We start from the raw sequence: 16,985 nt of genomic DNA, 5'->3' as shown, positions 1-16,985 counted from the left end.
TTCATCGGGAGCGAAGCCATTGGGTCGGAACGCATCGTGTTCATCGGGAGCCAATCGGCTTGGACGGAACAACCAAAACGAGGCCTGGTGTACCGCAGAACGGAGGAAACGGTCCTTCTGTTCGACCATGTACGGTCGAAACGGGGCCCTGTTCATCAGGAAGGGTCTGGCGTACCGCAAAACGGTGGAAATGGACTTCTGTTCGAGCTCCTACGGTTGAAACAGGGTCCTATTGATCGGGAGGGGTGTGGCGTACCACAAGTCAAAGGAAACAGACTTCTCTTTGACCTCCTACGATCGAAACGGGGGTCCTATTCACCGGGAGGGGTGTGGCATACCGCAAAACGGGACTCCACGGGCTACTGTTCATCCACCATCGACTCCCTCCAGCCTCCACCTGCTACTTTTCATCCATCGTCGACTTCCTCCAACCTCCACCGGCAACTGTTCATCCATCCCACGGGGTCCTATTCATCCAGCCTTCACCGGCTACTGATCAATCTGCCCTCCACGGGGTTCTGTTCAACCAACCCCTCCACGGGGTCCTATTCAACCTGCCCTCTACGGGCTCCCTCCATCGACTACTGTCCATCCACCCCAACCTCCTCGATCAGGGTCCTATTTATCCAGGTCAACGACCTCTACTACCACGGGATCCTATTCATCCAACCCCCACAGGGAACTGTTCATCCAACTCCAACCACGTATGTCTCGACTCGTTCAACCAACCCCCGCGTTCACTGTTCATCAAGAGGCAGCGGGTTCGATCGGCTTCAGTTAGCAGCAGTAGCGAAGGAATCACTCGGATTCAGTTAACAGCAAGGGATCAATCGGGGTTCAGTAACATAGCTAGTGCAATCGATCGGGTTCAGTTAGAGCCCAGCGCCTCGCTCGAGTTCAGTTAGAGCGCAATGCCTCGCAGACACGCGTGTACGTGTACGAGAGAAACGCGTAAACCTCCGTGCATCGCTCGGCCCCGACCACCCACCGTAACCAGGAACTCCTTGAAAGTTTCCTCGCCCTCGCTTCTACCATGATTTTTACCATCATGGACGACTCAAAGAATGTCATGCAAGTGCGTCTCAGGCCCGCCCAGGACGAAAAGCCCATTTTCTATCATGATTTTTTGTCATAGAAGTAGGAGGCCACCACATCTATGATGATACTGGGTTTTTTTGTCACAATTATCGTCATAGAAGTGTCATAAGCATGACAGGGAAAAAAATCGTTCGGCCCTAAATGTCACGGATGTGTCTTTTTTTGTAGTGCAACTAGGACCCCAAGTAGGACTCCTCCTACTTGAGGCTCGCCTAGGGCCGGCTCCTCTCCCTCCCTCCTTTATATACATGGGGGCGCCTACAACACACATCAATTGTTGCAAGCCGTATGCGGCGCCCCCCCTCCACAATTTATGCCTCCGGTCATATTCTCGCGGTGCTTAGGCAAAGTCCTGCGCGGATCACATCACCATCACCGTCACCACGTTGTCGTGCTGACAGAACTCATCTACTCCCTCGACCCTCTGCTGGATCAAGAGCTCGAGGGACGTCATCGCGTTGAACATGTCCAGAACTCAGAGGTGTCGTACGTTTGGTAATTGATCGGTCGGAACAAGAAGACGTTTGACTACAACTACATCAACCGCGTTAAGCAAACGCTTCCGCTTTCGGTCTACGAGGATACGTGGACACACTCTCCCCCTCTCGTTGTTATGCATCTCCTAGATAGATCTTACGTGAGCGTAGGAATTTTTTTAAACTGCATGCTACGTTTCCGAATAATTACATGTAAAGCTGCCATGGCAAAAAAAATTGAGCATGTGGCATTTTCATCTTATATGGCATGGCAATTTGTAGCTTGGAAAAATAAGTGAATTTCTTTCTAAAACCATGGCAATTATTTGTAAAGTGACATGATTTTTTATATATTATGAAAAAACTAATAAACTTTTTCTGTTCTCAAAACATGGCACTTTCATGAATAAATCATGGCTAAAGTTTGATATTGGGTACTATGGCTAGTTTTTTGCTTACTAGCAAACATTTATGTCTGCCTTGTGTGACCAGTAGGTGGCTTAGTGCAAAACAAGTTAGCAACTAAATGACATAATTTTTGGTCAAGCTGGATACTCGTTGGTTAGCGAATCTGTGATGTTGCTAACAATTTCCAAACCAATTGACAGTCGAAAGGGTTGTAGTGTGTTCACAGTAAGATCACTACATGTAAATCTGCCATGGCGAAAGTTGTTGAACACATGGCACTTTTTTATTATATAGTATGTCAAAAATAAGAGAAAACGTTCTAAAACCATGGCAATTATTTGTAAAGTGACATGGCATTTATGTTCAAATATCATGCCAAATTTCATAAACTTTTTGTGTTCTATAAACATGGCAAAAGTTTGATATTGTTTGCCATGTTTTATAGAAAATTTCAGAAAGTTTTATGTTCCTCAATACATGATAAATTTGCCAAAGTTTTGTCGTGCTTCATGTGCTGACGTGGATGGGCCGAGAAACATCATGATGCTGCTTCCATTGTACATGCCCTTATGCATCCATATGCTTTGCGTTGAACCCTTCATAATAAAAAATTCAAGAGTGAATGGGCAAGCCACTGTACCCATCTTATCTTAGACTGGACCCACCACAGAATGCTCTCTATCCTTTTATTTTTTTCACTGTCGAATGCTTCGCATGGATCAGGCGTATGTTTCACATTATAAAGTTTTGCTGTAAATGTTTCTCTTTGCACTTTTTACAATCACAACGTATAGAAGGAGAAAGAAATTTTGCAAGGCATTTTGTGTATAGCATAACCACGCTGATGTGTACATAACAATGCATCGCGTGCAAATCACGTGCAGTTGACTAGTAAGTTGTAGTCCATGGGAAAAATAAGAGAAAATTTTCTAAAAAATATGGCAATTATTTTGTGAAGTGACATGGCATATTTTATTTAAATATCAATGCAGAATTCATTTTTTGTACTCAAAACATGGCATTCTTTTCCTTGAAAATATGGCAAAGTTTATGTTGTTTGCCATGTTTTATAGACAATCGCCAAAGTTTTGCCATCTTCTCTACAAAACATGACATTTTTCTAAAATTGTTCTGGCCCATTACATATTTAACATAAACTGTTCTGAAAATCATGGCAAATTTTCCTTTTTGCAGCACGGCAATTTTGTTGTAATCACCATGGCCAATTTATTGTATTGACCATGGCCATTTTATTGTATTAACCATGACAAATCTACTGTATTGACCTTTTGCATTTTTTTTCTACATATGACTTTAATGGTAACTTTACACTTTTTTTAATCTTGCAAGTTAGGCTAATTTTATAATTTTTTATAACGTTCATGTGGCCAATTTTTGGAAAAAAATAATTTCGTTCACACGCCAATTCTATGAATTTTCTTTTTCATATATAGCACCTTTTTTTGGTAGCACGACAAGTTTTAGAAAATCCCACAATGTTCACATGGAAATTCATAAATATTTGTTTTTGAAATCTATATCTACAACATGGCAATTTTATTTTGAAGAGCATGTTAATTTTATTATCAAAAACATAGCATTTTTATCTAGATCATGGTGAATTAATTTTAATGGCATGACAATTTTAATATATGGATCATGGCAAAAAATGTTATGACAAAGCAAATAAAGAGCGTGTCAATTTTAATTTTGGATAATGGCATTTTTATTATCTTGCAAGAAGAAAGTCTGAATTTTCCACGGAAGCCGGCTCAAAATATTTGATCTTAGGTGCATTTTCCTCTGGAATATTATTGCTCGGTGCGACCGAACTAAAACCGGCAATTTGATTTTTGTTTTTGAATATTTTGAAATTTGAATCATTCTTATCATATAACTACATACTTGTTCCCATGGCAACTAAATTTTCATTGTCATCACAACTCAAATTATAGAACTATGGCAATTCAAATCATTTGTCTTTTTTTCTTTGTTTTTTAGTGGACCATGGCAATCAATACGCGAATCTGCCATGTATGATTTTATTTGGTGGTATTTTTAGTTAAAATACTGCTTTTGTTCACATGATAACTAGCAGTTTTAGCTATACGTGCATATTTTTTCTTGTGCTTTTAGTTGTATGTTATATATGGAATCCTAGATACTACTCCCTCTGTAAACTAATATAAGAGCGTTTAGATCACTATTTTAGTATTCTAAACGCTCTTATATTAATTTACGGAGGGAGTATCATAGTTTGTGGTTTTTCTCTTCAATTTTTAGCATGTCAGGTTCTTTTTTTTTTGATTTTCTGAAAAAATAGGATGTACAATACCTGATCAAGTTAACATGATGGCGCTTTTTCATGTACAGCATGCCATTGTGTCTGTGTGTGTCTGTGTGTGTGTGTAAAATGTATTTAAAATGGGGTCCAAACGCTGCTTTTTTTAGCCCAACTGTTTGGCGCAAAGATGTTTAGCAATTACTTTTTTTTAAAGCAAAGACTGCTTTATTACTCAAACGATATGGGCACTATCGCCCAAAACAATCACAGCAAGTTCAGCTCGTACATCATCGTCATACACAAAAAACATCCCCTAGCCCGGAGTTTAAGCCTACTTTTGCTAAAAAGTGAGCTACATGATTCACCTCACGGGGGCAGTGTATGATTTCGCACACCGAGAACCACAAGTTCCTCTGAACCTTGATGTCTTCAATTAGCTGCGCCTCCCTGGAGAAGTCTGGCTTTCTTCGGTTCAGCGCCTGCACTACGAGCAGAGCATCCGTCTCAACCTACATCCTCACCACACCCAGCTCGGCAGCCACTCCAATCGCCATCTCCACAACTCGAAGTTCCGCACCAAAGGAGTCAAAGACCTGGGGAATCCGTCCTGCCCAAGCTGCAATGATTTCGCCATGGCTGTTCCTTGCTACTGCACCCCATGCTGCCATTTGTTGATCCGAGACAAAAGCCGCATCCACATTGATCTTAATTATGTCAGCGGGTGGTGGCGCCCATCTCACAGCCTCCCTTGTGTTTGCTGGCTGCTTTTTTGCAAAACACCCTTGATATTCCCTCGCAGTGCATGCAGCCCTATACACAAAGTCCTGAGTCTCGAGCGGCTTCTCTCCTTCTCTGATCTTGTTTCTCTGTGTCCACCATAGCCACCACATGACGATTATTTGCATTCGCTGCTCCTCTGGAAGCTTCCACAGCTCATCCAGTGTTTCGGTTATGCTGTCACAGGTTGCCACCTTGACCCGAATGTGCCCCGCCCTCATTTCCTGCCACACCGGCTTGATCTCCCTGCACTGAACGAATAAGTGTTTCCCTGATTCTGGGCTGGAGTTGCATAAGAGGCATCTGTGGTCCTCAATCTTCACTCCCCTTCTCTGTAGAATGTCTCTGGTCGCTAGCGTGTTGTGAGCACACCTCCACAAGAAATGCTTTATTGACCCCGGGCACGACATTTTCCAAATCCTCTTCCATCTCACATCTCCTTCATCATTCAAATTACCCTCCCCGGGGGCATTTGCCGTGCCATCATTTCCCTCATTTTCCATGATTGCACGGTGTATCTTGTAGCTTGTTTCACAGAAAACTCTCCCTTTGTATCAAAGTGTCATGCTTGGAAATCCTCTGCACCCTCCCGAAGTGGCATATTCAAAATTAGCGTTGCATCCTCCTCCCAGAAAGTGTCCTTTACTAGTTCGTCATCCCATTGTCGAATAGCCGGATCAATTAGGTCTGAGACCCTGGTCAGGATATTGGCCCCCCTCGGTGTGATGACTCTACGTGTCCACGCTCGTGATATCCACGGATCCTCCCAGATGTCAACATTCACGCGATCTCCAATCCTCCATAGCACTCCTTTTTTCACCAGGTCAACGCCATGCAAAATGTTACGCCATGCGTACGACATATTCTCCTCCAACGGTGCTTCCAACACACTTGTCTCAGGGTAATATCGAGCCTTTAACAAGCGGGCACACAAGCTCTCCGGGTTCTGTAGAAGTCTCCAAGCTTGCCTAGCTAACATAGCTATATTAAAGGAGTGAATGTCACGGAACCCCAATCCTCCTCTACCCTTCGGCTTAATCAGCTTAGGCCAGCTAATCCAGTGCATTTTGTTCTCCATCTCCTGATGGCTCCACCAATAACGTGCAATCAGAGTGCTCAACTCATCACAAAAAGTTCTTGTGAGATAGAAGCAGGACATTGCAAAAATTGGTATTACTTGCGCAACGCCTTCACAAAGATTTCTTTTCCCAGCCTTGACAGGCATCTTTCATTCCATCCCTGCATTCTACTCAATATCGCGTCCTTGAGATATGCAAAAGCCTTCCTCTTAGACCTTCCTATGTATACCGGCAGTCCCAGGTACTTTTCATTATAAGCCTCACTTTGAATATTTAGGGCACCTTTGACCACGATCTTCGACTGCATGCTGCTGTTCTTACTAAACATTATGGCTGATTTTTCGTGGTTTATATGCTGACCCGAGCAGCGTTCGTATACTGCAAGAATGCGTTTAGCGATTACTTTGTCATGAAGGGGGAGGGGTCGCTGAGAGGGATTTCCTTCAGCAATCGATTTCGTTCACTCCTTACGCACCCTGCCGAACGAATTCTTCACCCACGCAACTCCCATAGCCGCAGCTATTCGTCAAAGAAAAAAAACGTCCACCCTCAGACAAGTGGGGTCCCCAGACCAGAGCAGAGCAGACCAGATCCGGTTCGGATTACGAGCCCTATTAGGCCATCTTCAACAGGTTGTATGTTAGTCTTGTTGGTAAAATGCCCATGTCATCAACCAACAAGCTATCATACAACTACTTCAATGAGTTGTATGTAAGCTATCCAATAGATGGTGAGAAAAGAAATGTGGTTGCTCTCTATTTCACCTTGGAGCTTGTGCAAAGGTTGTTGGCTAATCTATATACAACTTTGCTCTCTCTCCACATTTAATATATGCCACATCATCATTATGTCCTATGTGACAAATTTACCAACACCTATCTTACAACTATTGAAGATGCCCTTAGCAAACGGGGAAATCACAGTCCATCGCATCAACGCACGGAACACAGCAGCACACGGGCGTGACGCCCACACGGAGCTCCGAGCGAATAAGCCAATGGCGAGGGGGCAGAGGGAGAGAGAGGGTGTGAGAAAGCGACGCAGGCGCCAACCACAGCCGCGCAAACGACGCAAGAAGAGGAGGAGCCGGGCCGAGCCGAGCCGAGCCCCGGGGTGGGTCGGAATCCCATCCCCCGCCCCCACCCGTACCCGCACGCATCCATCCATCCATCGATCCTCTCTTTTGGATAGCGTCAAACCTTTGCCCGCTGCCGAAAATAGTCGGCGTCGCCCTGCTCGAAATGGCGACCGGGTAGGTCTGGTCCTCCTCCCTCCTCCTTCGTCTCAGTCCTGCACGCTGCACGCTGCACGCCGCACGCCTCTGCCCCTCCCCTCCCCGCCCCGCCCGCAGCGCAGGCAGCGGCACAGGCTCAAACGCAGCGCAGCCAGGGAAAACATAGCTCAGGTGCCCGTGGCTGCGGACGGGCCCTACCGCCGTACCTTCGCTTGTTTAAAGCCCCATTGGCTGCCGCCTTTTTCTTGTTAAGTCGTTTCTTAACACGCTTTAAAGCCCCCCTAGTGGCGCTTCTTTTTTCTTCACCCCACTCTACTGTTTACATTACTTCCCTTTAGATTAGATTTCGGCGGTGCGGTGGCTATTTTAATTTTGTTCGTCGCTGCTGATGTTACGTAGAAACTCCAAATTTAAAATGACCGCGGCACATCCCACTCATTGCCAGTGTAATACCACTACAAAAACAATTCTCTACATGCACAACACAAGTGGGAGCTAGTTTTGCGAGAGAAAACTGATCGAGAATTCAGCGCCACTTGCGCCGGCGGCACCGTTGCTTCTTGCGATCCTCACCGTCACCCTCATCACCCGCCACCGTCTTGTTTTGTTTTTGCCCCGTTTCATGATGATTCAGTTCAGTCAATCAAAAGCAAAAGGATAACCCCTGTTGTAATTCAACCAATCAAAAACCCAACTTTTCTGCACACCCAAGCTCAGTTCAGCTCAGTTGAGCCGACATGGCGCAGGCAGCGTCAACCGTGGGGGCATTCCGGTAAACACGCACCTGCAAGGGAAAGCATCGGCGCACCGGCACACGCACCCCCGGCATCTCTCTCTCTCTCTCCCTCCCTCACTGTGGGGGCACGCTGGTCATTTCCGGCTCCCGTGCGACGGTGCGAGCGAGCATGGCCCCGACCCGAGGGCGCTCACTCCCACACCCACACACACGCATATAAAATTTGCTCCACGCACACACAATCACAGACCCCCCAATCCATGCGTGGATTAAACTAGTTCCGCAAAAGCAGAGAAGCCAAGCCACCACCACCGCCTCCCTCCTTGGTTTTGCTGCTCGATCTCCTCTCTTTTTTCTTCTCTCTCCCTCCCTCCATCGCTCGCCGTAAAGAAGCCATAGGCAGGCGGATAGGAGAGGAGCGAGTAGCGTAGTAGTAGCTCGGGAGGGAGATCGAGCGGAAGGTGGAGAAAAGAAAGCAATCGAGTGTTTCTGCTCCCCGGCTGGAAAGTCTCCCATCTTTTCTTTTCCCCTGGGGAAGCTGAATTGGTCGATTGATTCGCGTGCTGTGTGTGCGTGCGCGGTCATGGCGACGAGGCGGAGCTAGTTAGTGGAGGAGTCACGCTTCTTGATTTCTTCGGTTCGGCTCCGAGCGGAGAATTATTGGTGTTTGGGAGGAAGGAGGGGTCGGGGAGCAAGCTAGCTGATGTACGGCTCGCCGGCGTCCAAGGATCTGAACCAGCCGCCGCCGCCGATGAACTCCTCCGGCCTCCTCAGGTACAGATCGGCGCCCAGCACGCTGCTCGGCGAGGTCTGCGAGGAGTTCCTCCAGCCCGGCCCCCGCGCCGCCAGCCCCGACGCCGCCGCCGCCGACAACGTCTTCTCCCGCTTCCTGGCCGACCACCAGATCCGAGACACCAAGCCGCCGCCGCCGCCGCCCGTCGCCCCGGGGGCCCACTTCCCTGATGACTCCGCCATGGCATCGCAGCAGCAGCAGCAGCAGATGATGTTCCACCCCCAGCACCAGCACCACCACCACCAGCAGATGCCCCCCGTCGGCGTCGAGGGGCTCTACCGCACCGTCAGCTCCGCTGGGATGGACTCCGCCGCCGCGGCCACCGCCGGAGGCGCCAGCAGCCTGCTCCGGCAGAGCAGCTCCCCCGCCGGCTTCCTCAATCATTTGAACATAGACAACGGTCGGTACTACTCCTCTCCTCCATCCTTAATTCGGCCTTCTTTTGGTACTACCCGCGGTTCCATAGTTCCTAGTCGCCGCAATTATTACAGCTCGCTCTTGGCCAGTTCTTGTTGGGAGCATTTCCATTTCGGGAACTAAATCCTGCGTCCTCCCGCCGCTCAATTCAGGGTACGAGAGCATGCTGAGGCAAGGCATGGGCGTGGGCTTCAGGAACGGCGCCACCAACGCCGCCGCGGCCGTGGACTCCTCTGGCAGCGGGGGCGGCAGGCTCAAGGGGCAGCTCAGCTTCTCGTCGCGGCAGGGCTCGCTCATGTCCCAGATCTCGGAGATGGGCAGCGAGGATCTCGGCGGCAGCAGCCCCGAGGGCGCCGGGGGCAGCCGCGGCTACATTCCCGGCTACCCGATGAGCTCCGGGTGGGAGGAGTCGTCGCTCATGTCGGAGAACATGTCCGGGATGAAGCGCCCACGGGACTCGTCAGAGCCTGCTGCCCAGGTGCGTCGAATTACACTAGCATTTCATTCCTTGTCGTGAGCACCGAATTGACGGGGTTTGGCTTGGCCGGTGCAGAACGGCCTGGCGCACCAGTTCAGCCTTCCCAAGACCTCGTCGGAGATGGCCGCCATCGAGAAGTTCCTCCAGTTCCAGGACGCCGTGCCCTGCAAGATCCGGGCCAAGCGCGGATGCGCCACGCACCCCCGCAGCATCGCCGAGCGGGTAAGTAAATCCACGCTGTTCTTGCGCACGATTGCTAGTTGTTTTAGATTGCCAGTATTGTTGCACACGATTGCTGCTACTAGTCTTTCTAGATCAAGCTGATCAAGCGGTTAATGTGCTGCTGATCTTTGCCCAGGTGAGGAGGACAAGAATCAGCGAGCGAATCAGGAAGCTGCAAGAACTCGTCCCAAACATGGACAAGGTACACACTCTCGGCAGGCACCCCCACCACTCTGTAGCCTGTACCAATAGGAGATAGAACAGTGTATGGTTACCAAATGTGCTATGCAAGGACCACACCCAAAACTAACTTGTCCCAAACCTGCAACTCCATATTTCTCTGCAGCAAACCAACACGGCTGACATGTTGGATCTGGCTGTCGACTACATCAAGGAGCTCCAGGAGCAGGTCAAGGTATGCAAATTATCCTCCCAATTACCATAAACTTTTTTTCAGAGAGTGGTAAAATAAACCGACGTCTAGTTTAATTTGTGGGTGGGTCAACCTTTCCTGGCCAGTGAGGTCTAAATCAAGAAGCCGCTTTTGCCCTGTGGCTGAGGGCGAAGGGCAAACCTTCTAATGATCTTATCTGAATTACTACTAGTACATATGATCCAGAAACCGAGCTTTGACAGTTACTCGTCACAATCTCTTTTGCATTGAAGGTGATCAACGAGAGCCGCGCCAACTGCACCTGCTCGGCGAGCAAGCATCAGCAGTACTCTGGTTGAGAGAAGAGAGAGGGAGATCGGTGTCATCTCTAGAAGAAGCTCCACTGTACAAGACCTGGAGAATTTAGAAACAAGATTATTTGGGGGAGGTGTAATGCATGGTAGTAGCTTTTCGTTTTCTTTGCGGTTTGGGTATAAGCAAGCAGAGGAAGGGTGCGCAATGCAGCAGTGGCATCATCAAGGATTCAAGGAAGCAAAGGGTGGAGAAGGGAGCAAGGGGAAGATGGAGGCCGGAGAAAGAATTGTACAGTATAGTTTTTGCTGTAACTTCGCTATATATACCCCCCAACCACGCCCATATCCGGTGCATTCCCATAGAAAGTTACTGCCATTGTTGTCAGCACTGTTGCAAAGGAGCTCTAGGCTCTCTCGTTTAACACCATCACTCACACGGTCACACTCCATCAACAATAAAATACCGCGCTGGCTTTGCTTCTGTGTCTTGTTTCGGCCAAGCCCATTCCTGGCACCAATTTTGTGCTGATTAATTTTGTGCTGGACGATCAGGTCAGATGTGTTCAAATCGGCTTGCCCAAAAGTCTGGGTTGACAGTGAAAGGCAGTGTGATTACGATTACCGATTTTGTGCATTCCTTTTGCTTTGATGATGGGCGGGGCGAGTCGGCATAAAGGTTGGCCGGTGAGTTCACGGAACAAGGAAGGAGGCCCGTCCAATGAACGGCTGAGAATGCATGGTTACTTTATCGCCAGGGGTCACTGTCTCTCCATCATCATCATCGGCTCCAAAATATAGTCCCATGTCCATCTCAATTCACGGCCAGAAAACTATTAATTCATGTCCATCTTACTTTGGTTAGTTTGGCATCAAAGAAACAAAGCCAATGCTGGAGAGAAAATCAAATGCCCAGATGACATATTATCTTCTATTAATTACCATACTTATGAATACAGGAGCCTGAAGCAGCGGAGGATGATCCCAAAGCAGACAAACATCCAAAAGTGGACTCCTCCATCAGGTGAGTTTTTGAAAGTAAATACTGATGGTGCATTTCACAAAGGAACGCATACTGGAGAATGGGGGTTTACTGTAAGAGATGAGTATGGTTTACTTTTAGCTGCAGGTGCAGGAAACCTGGAACACGTCTCGGATGCCTTCCATGCTGAAGCACTAGCAATACTAAATGCGCTCAATGCAACAGTCAAGATGGGTTTCAACCAAGTCATCTTCGAAATGGATTCCACAGTGCTGAAGCAAGCAATTTCAAGTGAGGACTATGACCTAGCGCCACTCGGAGCCTTGTTCCAAGAGATAAAATTTCAACTGAGGATCGCTTTTGAGAATGTAAAACTTTATGTATGCCTTAGGTCTTGTAACAATGCAGCGCATGTCTTAGCAGCACATGAAGCTAGCTTAGGAGATGGCATGTATGAAATCTGGTTAGGCCAGTTTCCTGAACTTGTAATGAACTCTGTAGCTGGGGATTTAACCAGCAGGTCTCTGTAGTGGAATAGCAATTGTTCCCTTAAAAAAAAAAGAAAACTATGGGCGCAATGGGAGCCGCGCAAACTCCGAGCATTTGGGGCTGTGGTTGGTTTTCTGCCCCTTTTGGCCCATGCTTCTTCGATCCTTCTGGTAGTGTTGGTTATCAGGGGCGGAAAAGTTGACGCATGGGGTGCCTATCGTGAAAGCAGCTTGCATCCATCTCGCAAGGCACAAAATCTTTGTTTTATCTGGAAAAAAAAAGAAAAGATGGGGATAGAAGCCTGAGGAAAGAGCTGCGCCTCGGTAGAGAAATGCTCTGCCCGCCCGCTCGTGAATGAAACCGACGGTGGGTATTCAATAGTTCCAAGCAACTGCCGAATACAATTGTTCCGACTTTTTTTTAAAACAATTTCTTTTTACATGTTCTTTTTACTACAATTTTCTGTTGCTTTTAAGTGTGTTGTCCATTTTTGGGGTTTTGATTATCGTTGTGCGTTTGAGAAAACATAAAGTAGGCGTATAAGACCGGGGAGTATGGATAAAACATGCCTTTACGCGTAGTTACTTTCTGGATCAACACACGCGCGACGCGAGACATGTGCGTGTACTGGCGCGAAAACGGGCTCCAAAGAGTGCGGTCCCCGCCCCGTTTACCCACACCTTCGCGTGAGCGGTGGCGTGGCGGCGGTCCGATGCCAATCGAACGGCAGCGGAGAGCGCCCGTGAGAGGATGTGTGCTTAACCAGGATCGATGCCTGTTCCGTTCCGTGAGAGGGACGCATCTCTGCCCCGCCCCCGCCGCAGTCGCCGGCGTGAACGAAACAACGGAACGGAAGCCTTCCTTGGGAGGAAATGCGTGCGGCGGAGTGCCGTTTGGACGGCGCTGTCGCGGGAAACTTTTGTCCTGTCTTTTGCTGCCCGTCACGCTTCACACCCAGCAACGTTATCGTCGAAAACTTCCGACCTTTCCGTTTCAGAAAGTTAAAAAAGAAGAATATCGCTGTGCGAGAGCTGTACGCACCGGCGAATATGAGCTACAGTTTTTTTCTTTCTTGCACATAAAAGACGAGACGTTGCACTGGTCATCACTACTCCGAGACAACTGTAAAAGTACGACTACGGTGTAATCATTCAAAAAAAAAAGAATAAAAAAACTACGGTGTAATCTGGCCCGTCTAGAGGATGGATGGAATGGAATAGGGCAGGCGTGCCGCAACGGCGGTGGAGGATAAAAAGGGTGACCGTGATCGAGTGAGCCCTGAGCTGTGATCGATCACCAACATATTTCTCCCGGGCGGCCTTTCCCGCATATTCGTCCGGTCTTTTCCACTCCTGTCCAGTGAGCACTGCACTGGCCTCCGTGTTGCGTCCCACCTCCATGCACCCGGATTCGTTGCTTCCTTGGTTCGATCAGGAGCCATCCCATCATTGGGTTGCCGACTTGTCCAACGTAAACCCGCGCCATTTGCGTAATCCGCCCGTCCCCGTCTAGGTAGTTAGGGCTGGGTTTGAAAAGTCGTACGCTTATGATATGAAAACGAGACTAGTGTGGCTAGTATGTAGCCGCTTCAGAGTCAAATGTCAACCCTATAAATATAACCTCCTACCCGGTCAAGTCAACCCCGGTGACATTTGAGTAATATTTGACAATGAAAGTTTCCTGCACCGTATGAATAACTTGCTCTGCTGGCTGCAGCTTGCAAGTCAACCGCATCTCCATTTCACAAACAGAATGAGTGAGAACAGAATGAGCACGAGGAGGACGCCAAGTACGTAGTTCAGGTTCAGCATGCTAATACCACGTACACTTTCACTGCTACCTACTGGCAATACTAATAAAAATACAAAAGCCATAAGATTCATATGTTTTTTTCATGGTTATATCAAGGCATGATTCTGCGCGGGCGAATCAGCATGACCGACCGACAACATGAGTCGTGACGCAGCATGCAGCCGTGGGCGCGCACCAAGCTCGCCACAGTGCGTGCCGGGCTCGGCAAAAGGGCAGAGGGTGGTATCATGTCAGGGCCGGAGACACAATTCTCGGCCACAGGCTATCAAAGGTACTGTACGAGCAGCATGCACCACCAACAGCTCGGCCGGCTCGCCTGCGCCTCTCGTTTCGTCGTTCCAAAGAAGCGCGACAAGGCGGTATCAGTGTCAGCCACTGTGCACTCACGTTGTAGTTGTGCGTGCCGAACCTACGTACGTTTCGTTTCGTCCGGAGAAACAGCATACCACACGGAGGATGGATAGATAGACAGATACTGGGCTGTGTTCCTTCTATTATCGAAAGGAAAAGGAAAAAGATACTGCCTATCTGTGTCGTCTCGTCGCCTCGTTCTACAAGCGTACGAGCGCGTGGTGGCTTTCCGTGTCACCGGGGGGACAATGATGCGTGCACAGGCGCACTCGGACGTCCGGCCGGATCACGGAACAGTGCGGTTGTTGCACGCACACGCATTCTGGCTCCTCTCTCTCGCGGGGGAGGGAGGCCGATGATGGCCACGGCGAAAGTGCACCACCCGGCGCCCAAGCCAGCCAGTGTGCCGCGGTGGAGTCGATCGGCAATGAGTCCCTGCACTCCTGCGCCTCCCACTGCGCAGAGAAAGCTCTGTGATGGTGCGGCTTTTGCCATAAACCGCGTAGTGCAGTAGTCCTACGATTCTTCTCTTTTGGTAATGGCTACGTACGTCCTGCGTGCATTGGACCGCTGGAGGAAGGTTGGGCGCTGGGCCTCTCCCTAGCTAGGCTCTACGCCGGTCCGTACGTAGGTGGCCCGGCACCGTCGTGAGATGGTACAGTGATCGCTGTGACAGGCTCCGGATCAGGACCACGCATGGGCATATGCGGATGCAGGCGAGGCTGTGTGTGGACTGTTCCAGAGCCGGAGGCGGGCTGCAGCGATTGGAGGTGGGGAGCCTTTGAATGCTGCTTTGGAATGGTGTCGTTGGTCGGCAGGAGCTGGCTGCGTCCGCGTGAGCTGAACCTGCGAATGCGGCAGCCGAATTCATTATGGCCAACTCCACCGCGCGACCTCAAACGGACGTTCGGTTTTGGGCGGATTTTATTCGTTTGGGACGGCAATGAGGCGCTCCATGTCCGCGTTTGTCCGATAGGTCGTGGGTGTGCCCAACGCGCGGCCGTATCCCAAAACCTGTCCGGGGTGGACGTGAATAAAAAAAGTTTAAAATCTAAATGAAATGACTAAAAAAAGTAAATAAACTTAGTTAAAAAAACATAAAACATATATATAGGGGTTACGGCCACAAAACGGCCCAGTTTGTCAGTCCACTTAACGGCCCAGTTCGTAATTAACATAAAACAAAAAAGAAAAACGCATCCCGCGCGCTCCTGCTCCTGCCGCGCCCGTCGATGCCGTGGCCGACGCCGCTCACTGGCCGCCGGTGTCATCGTCGTCGCTGACCAGGTCGACGTAGGCCGGCGGTGCGTGGTAGACGGGGGCTGGCTGGACGGCGGGAGGTGCCTGCACCACCTCCTCCCGCGGCGACGCCTCCCGCTCCGGTGACCGCGGCGGCGTGGGGCGCCAGTTCACGCCCACGGCGTCGGCCATCTCTTCTGTCGTGCACGACCAGCCCCACCCCTGGCCAACCAGGGCCGGGTGGACGCGGCCACCGGCGGCTCCTCCACCTCCTCCTCCTCCTTCGCCACCATCTCGAGCTTGGGGATGGCGACCTCGCCGGCGGCAGAGCGGGCCAGCATCTCCTCGAGCCCCTCCCACCGGCGCTCGTCGTGCGTGCGCATGGAGTCCTCCATGACGCGCGCAACGAGACGGGCCTCCTCCTCCTCTGTCATGCGAGGTGGTGGTGGTGGCGATGGAGATGGCGAAGGCGACGGCGTGGGCGTGACGCCGCGCACCCGCCTACGCCCGCGCTCCTGGGGAGCAGGCGCTGCGCGCTCCTGTCATGGCTGCCGCGTCCCCGTCGAGGTGCCGGCGAAGAACGACGCGCGCCTGGTATCGTGCTCGTCACGAAACCAGGTGTCCCAGAGCCCGGAGTCGGGGGCGTACCTGGCGTCGTAGAAGAGGTCGTCGGGGAGGCGGCGGCGGCGGCGCTCGATCTCCTCGTCGCGCGCACGGCCGCTCATCGGGACCGGCGGGATGGGGACCCGGTCGGCGGAGAGATGCCAGTTATTGGGGAGATGGACGTCGCTCCAGGGGAGCGGCGTCCTCGTCTCCCAATAACGGCGGCACACCGATGCGCGGATGTAATGCCGGTCGCGCTCGCCGGCGGACGTGGGCGCGGTGGAGAAGGCGGGCGGCGCGGGGGCCCGGCGTGGTGGCGATGGCGACGCGGGCTCCTCTTTCTTCACCGAGCCGCGGCAGCACCCCGACGAGGAACCAGCCTCGCCGTCGTGCTTGCCTTTCCGGCCGTAGTTCCAGAGGCCCATGGCTGAGGGCGGCCGACCGGCGAGTTTCTTGGCTAGGGTTTGGGAGCAGGGGCTGCCGGGTTTCGAGGAGCCGCGGGGTGGCGTGGGGCAGTGTGGACGACGACCCATCCACGCTTCCCACTTAAAGAAGGACGGCGACCGTTCGACGTGCGGATGACAGGTGGGGCCGCCCGCTCGTGCGCATTGATGTTGGCCGGTGGGAGGTAGGTGGCTGCCTGCCACGCGGCCCCGACGCGGACGAGGCGCGCGTCTGTTTGGTGTCCGCCGCGACCCAAACCCGGCGCAAGTTTGCGCTCGAAATGGGTCGGCCCGGACACAAAACGGACAGGATGGGTCCGGGCCGTCGCGCGCTGGGCCGCCTCGTTTGTCCCTTTTGCCCCAAACGGACAGGGCCGGAT

General features: G+C 50.8%; 2 protein-coding genes across 3 annotated transcripts; both read left to right on the top strand.

Annotated features, from left to right (window-relative positions):
* The first annotated feature begins 8,324 nt into the window (after positions 1-8,324).
* LOC119336678 (transcription factor bHLH130-like) lies at positions 8,325-11,074 on the top strand. The gene is made up of 6 exons (XM_037608744.1): positions 8,325-9,285; positions 9,455-9,780; positions 9,856-10,002; positions 10,139-10,204; positions 10,349-10,417; positions 10,669-11,074. The coding sequence occupies exons 1-6, from the start codon at positions 8,796-8,798 to the stop codon at positions 10,732-10,734; spliced, it is 1,164 nt and encodes a 387-aa protein (XP_037464641.1). The 5' UTR covers positions 8,325-8,795; the 3' UTR covers positions 10,735-11,074.
* A 255-nt stretch (positions 11,075-11,329) lies between these two features.
* Positions 11,330-12,229, top strand: LOC119336679. 2 transcript variants are annotated; one of them, XM_037608746.1, is made up of 2 exons: positions 11,330-11,710; positions 11,816-12,229. In XM_037608746.1, the coding sequence occupies exons 1-2, from the start codon at positions 11,530-11,532 to the stop codon at positions 12,196-12,198; spliced, it is 564 nt and encodes a 187-aa protein (XP_037464643.1). In that variant the 5' UTR covers positions 11,330-11,529; the 3' UTR covers positions 12,199-12,229. The 2 variants fall into 2 exon arrangements, with proteins under 2 accessions (XP_037464643.1, XP_037464642.1); XM_037608745.1 differs by having other exon boundaries at positions 11,810-12,229.
* The last annotated feature ends 4,756 nt before the right edge of the window (positions 12,230-16,985 follow it).

The sequence above is a fragment of the Triticum dicoccoides genome, chromosome 7B (assembly GCF_002162155.2).
Source record: "Triticum dicoccoides isolate Atlit2015 ecotype Zavitan chromosome 7B, WEW_v2.0, whole genome shotgun sequence".
Lineage (NCBI taxonomy): Eukaryota > Viridiplantae > Streptophyta > Magnoliopsida > Poales > Poaceae > Triticum > Triticum dicoccoides.
Note: the sequence above shows the minus strand (reverse complement) of the source record. Positions and strands in the feature narration are given on the sequence as shown.